This window comes from Anopheles aquasalis, chromosome 2 (genome assembly GCF_943734665.1).
Source record: "Anopheles aquasalis chromosome 2, idAnoAquaMG_Q_19, whole genome shotgun sequence".
NCBI classification, from domain to species: Eukaryota; Metazoa; Arthropoda; class Insecta; order Diptera; family Culicidae; genus Anopheles; species Anopheles aquasalis.
Genome location: NC_064877.1, coordinates 16,200,001 through 16,205,000, shown reverse-complemented (window position 1 = coordinate 16,205,000; position 5,000 = coordinate 16,200,001). Strand labels below are relative to the sequence as shown.

General features: G+C 50.4%; 2 protein-coding genes across 2 annotated transcripts in view; one reads left to right on the top strand and one right to left on the bottom strand.

Annotated features, from left to right (window-relative positions):
- The first annotated feature begins 1,137 nt into the window (after positions 1-1,137).
- Positions 1,138-2,550, top strand: LOC126581614 (serine protease gd-like). Its single transcript, XM_050245405.1, has 2 exons — positions 1,138-1,617; positions 1,725-2,550. Exons 1-2 carry the CDS (start codon positions 1,351-1,353, stop codon positions 2,331-2,333), a joined length of 876 nt encoding a protein of 291 aa, XP_050101362.1. The 5' UTR covers positions 1,138-1,350; the 3' UTR covers positions 2,334-2,550.
- A 1,533-nt stretch (positions 2,551-4,083) lies between these two features.
- Positions 4,084-5,000, bottom strand: part of LOC126571004 (serine protease gd-like) — a 3,522-nt gene continuing 2,605 nt past the window's right edge. The window contains exon 3 of the mRNA XM_050229194.1: positions 4,084-5,000. This exon is cut by the window's right edge and continues 217 nt beyond it. Within this exon, the coding sequence (XP_050085151.1) occupies positions 4,425-5,000 (576 nt within the window). The 3' untranslated portion in view covers positions 4,084-4,424.

Sequence of the window (5,000 nt, the reverse complement as noted above, 5' to 3'; positions counted from 1 at the left end):
CGGGCAGATCCCGGCCGCTGCGCGCGGTATGCCGAAACATTCCACAGCTTTGGGCCCCCACACGCCGGTTAAGCGGATTATTGCCACCAAACAGAAGCTACTGGTTGACGCTAAGCCTTTTGGAAGCGTGAAATATGGGAAATTGGCATTGGGCTTTAACATGCATGCAAACACATCCTTCGCGGCCAAGATGGGCCGTCCGCGTTGTTTCGCGAATCTTCCCCCGGGGCTGTGCGTGCCGTTGATGGTGTTTCCGGGATCAAGACGACGGCTGGGAAAGTGCCGGCCGAAGATTAATAAGTCGTAAAACGCACAGTTCTGTCCACAGTTTTATGATCCAGCCAATATCGACGATATCCGATACCAATTCGAAGTCTCCATAATCGTCGCTTTGCATAACGCGAATGGCGCCACCGCTGGCATGGAGGTCCCTTCGAACAATCAAAACTAGGTGGGTGGTCAAGACTAGTCTTTAGGACTGGCAATGGCGCCAATCATTGCTGGATTAAAGATAGAACGGAAACATCTGCCCCACGATGTATCAATAACTCGAGGGACATCCTGCTGCGCATCATGGTGAGCGGCACACGGCGAACACGTTTTATGTTTCGCTTTGCAAAGCTGCGTATTGTTTCTGGCCTTCACAAGACACACCTTCTTAACAAATGCTGCTGCTCTTTCATCCATCAAAACGCTTGAACAATAGTCTGCACAGTGTTGGCACTGATGAGAAAATGGGGTAGAAGGGGCATGAAGCGCCTGATTGGCGCGATTTGAGAATCAGCTCCGACGAATACGATCTGCGTTTTTTTTTCGCTGTTTCGAGGGTATTAAAAGTTGGTGAAATATTAAAATATTAGCGAACCTAATCCATCCAGCGCACGGCACGCGGATTGGTCGTTATCAGTATGCAAATCAAAACATAAAATCCTCTCGCGAGCAGACGGTGACCGGGGCGGTTTACCCGGGGCTCGATTCGCGATCGGTACGATTGGCGGTGCGTCGCCGACGACGACGACGAGTTGGAAACGATAACCCCCGAGGAAGAAGCGTGATCTTCGGTACGGGGCTGCACGATCGCTAGTTTGCATTTAAGAGCATGTGTCGATGTGAGCCGACATTTTATTCTCGCATCGAGCGTACCCACGAACTGTTCGATCGGGCCGGAAATACCCTACACTAAACAGTCATATCCATACCGGTGACCAAGCAGCGTCTAACAGTGAGCTCTGTCGGCAGAGTGCAGCAGGATCGTCAGTGTTAGCGATTTGATCTTCATAGTAGTAGAGCAAGTTGCTCCAAATTTTGTGCCGTTGAATTATAGTTAGCGTCTGGACGGAAGTGAAAAACATGTTCCTTAACCAGCAGTTGGTTGGTAGCCACAAGGTGTTGGTGTCATCGGCGTTGGCATTGTGGCTGCTAGTCTGCATTCCCGGCAGGGTGGAATGTGCTGCACTCGGCAGTTCGCTGCCAGTGTCTCCTTGTCCGAACCTTTTCAAGTATGCCACCGACAGTGTAAAGCAACAGATTTATGGCATCGTTGACACTCGGCAGCAACAGGTGGATAAGTCTGGCACGCTAGAGCTACATCTGTCCATTGCTGGCGAGCTGCTTTCGGTAAGGCCGCGTGGGACAGCTTGTTCCAACCATTACCACCCGAATCGTTTTTGTCACTAACCAGGTGTTTTCGCTGTCCTTCGGCTGTACGTTGGTTCCCTTTGCAGAAGTACGTCGGATCGATCGAGGCGATCGAAGATAATGTACAGATACTGGAGCAGTTCAACAAGGGACGGGGCGTAACGTATCGCGTCAACTTCCCGATTCAGGAGCCCCTGCCCAAGCTAACGAAAGTCATCTTCAACGGACGCGAACTGTGCGCTGGTCCCGGTGACCGTGGATCCTTCGTCAGTTCGGTCACGTTGCGGCACTTTTTGCGATCGGACACGTGCACGGATAAGTGCGATCGCGCCCCACTGATACCGCCAAAGGTGCCACCGCAGCTAACACTGACACCGGTCGCCCCGAAACCGGTGGCCGTTAGGCCCCAGACGTCCATCGTTCCGCCGGCGCCCTCGCCGATCACCAAGACTGCCCTTCCAGGAGAGACCGGAGTGGAGGCGCCCGTGGGTGCACCAGCGGTCCAGCATGAGTACCAGCGGACGATCGAACGCAAGGAGGAAACGAACAACCCGCAGGACAACAGCACCTCGGTGAAGTACATCCGGGAGGAGATTACCTATCGCAAGCAGGTCATCACACCGGGCGGTTCCAGTAACTTGCAGTCGGACGAGCTGCAGCTACCCTCGTTCGTGAGCGGAAACCTGGGGTCGTAGTGTGCCGTCATCATAGCTGATCGTGGCCTGGCACGATCATCTCCTTAACGGGTAGCACACGACCAACCGACCGACCGACCGATCGACCAAGTGACGGCCAGTTCCCTGACCTCCCGCCCCACACTCGGGCTGTTCCTTTCTGCTTCTCCAGCGCTCCCCGGCCGATAATTTCTGTTCGCACTAACAGCATTTTTGAATAAAGATTCCAATTTTTTTTTTATTTATCTCCGCCTCATCTGGTGCCACCGGCATGGGTGTCCGTGGGCAGGCGCGCGATCACGCTGCCTGCGGTGGCAATCTGGTGGTGGTGTACCGCGCTGCTGTGGCACTTCCCGTGTGCATACGTTAATGAGTCCGATCAACCTGTTTCTTTGGAGCAAACTGTTGGAACTAGTTTTCGCTACACCTGTACTTGGCGCGCCTGTGAGTCACAAACGGGGGGAAGGACGAGACAATCTGGCTGAGCACGATTGCCGCTGTCCGGGGTATTCACAGACAGATTCTGTTCTGTCGCGTGTTAGGATGAGCGGGCACTGCCATGGATGGTGGGTAGCGTTAACAGCCCCTTCTTTTCGCTCCGGTTGAAAAACCCAAATCCGTGTCGTGTTGAAGGTCACTCGAATGGTCCAGTCGCGGTTTGCCTCAGCCAAACGCAGTTGATGCTGGAACCGACTTGATTTAACTTTACCGTTGCACTGTTTCACCTTTTTAATTGAACTAAATATATTCATAGAGAAGTACCACGTCTTTAAACAATAAAAGCCAATTTCTTGATGAAAAAATAAATCAATGGAGCATGATTTTTGTTCTATGTTGATATGTTGACTATTTGTTAATTATTCTTCTTTTTTATATTCTATGGAAGGCCGATCAGAACGATCACTTCCATTTTGAGTACCTTTTGTAGTAGTGCGCTAAGACCTATGCGCCGAGCATATCCATAGCGATAAATATTGATGATGATGAAATGCATCGCAGAGATGCAAATTGAAATCAACATAAACTATGCCCCTGTCGTACATGGAAAAATTAAAATCTAGATTTAATTTGAAAAGCTCATTTCAACTCAGAAAATCTACCATTAATTTCAACATATTTCGAAATATCATCACGCAAGATTAGATTTCAGGTACGATCATCAAAATACCCAGAGAAGCGAATGCACACGTTTTCAATAACTTCACAAGAATGTTGTTTTTTTTTTAAAGGGAAATTAAAGGATCTTACTATCTCGAAGACAAGGAGGAAACGAACTATATACAAAATGTTGCCGTAATTCGAAATGAATTAAACTAAAAGCCTCCAAATCCACGGCCACTTTTTTATCCTCGGGTGTGCGACTCTAACTCCCACCTCCTCGATAGCCCCCAGAGTGAGAAAAAAAACCGTGGTTGTTCAAAAGATTGATCTCCGCCTTGCATTGTGCTCATACAAGTTGCGTTCGAAAGGATTCCTTGATCTACCAGTTTTCCAAATATAGCAAACGTCCTTGGTGTCCTTGTAGGATTTTCCCCGTGCTCGTTCTGCTGCCGTTTCCTCTGTCTACGGTTCGTGGCACGGCTAGTAAGCGCGCGCAGAGTGTGCTCGAGGATCACCGTGAGGGTTATGCTGCGTCTCCAAACATGCGTTCGCATGATAGCGCTGCATCTGGAGTGCATCAACCATGCTGTCTTGCTTCGCTGCTCATGAATCAGCACCGCTTCGGTAACAACAGGAATCGGATGAGGAAACACTGGCTCGAGAGTTTCGGTTTCAAATAGTATGGAATTTATTTGACTTCTGGTATGCCGGGTCATGCCTTTACATGGCCTACGGCATTCGGATCTAACTGCTACGAAATAAATATGATACACAAGTTAGGTAAAAGGCGGACAAATGGCCATTCGACAACCATTAACTAAGGACTTCTACGAGAAGCACTTGCTTCCCATTAATGCTTCGCTTGGCCACGGAATTTCCGGTCATTTGTAGCAATGACCAACACTTATTGACGCTATTTCAAATCTAATGAGGGATTTACGTGGATGAGTAAAGGAAGAGCGTAGATGGGCTCCGGAAAGAGCACGCCAGCCTCTTTCGCCAGCACCTCCCCTAGGATTTCGTGATTCGCAACAACCAGTACCGGAACGGTGCCACATCGGTGTAGACGACGTACTTTTCGGTATCACAGAGCAGTGTCACCTGATCGTACTGACCGACGGACACAACGCCTCGCAGAAAGTGTTGCCGACCGCGCTTGATGGCCAGCCCGCTGCCCGAGTCACCGTTGCACGGGACCGCACCTTCCCCATCGCCACAGAACGTTCGCGAGTTGGCGGAAAACAGGCGGCCAAGCTGTCGGGAACATTCGCGCCTATCCTTGATGACTGCCGTCACGTAGCTCGGGTACTTTGCATCACCCGACTCCGTGATGCCCCAGCCAGACACAAAGCCCTTGCTACCAACGACCTGATCCAGATTGTCGCTCCCACTCCACAGACAGATCGGTCGCACCACATCGTTATAGATGATCGCCTGTGATAGCACCAGCACGGCAATATCGGAATCGGTCACCAGCAGATCCTCGTGCACGTACTCTTCGTGTGTATGGATTTTCGACACATCCCGATCTTGGTTATCGTTGTCGAGGAAGTTGTCGATGTTGAACATCCCGGGCACCACCGTAAG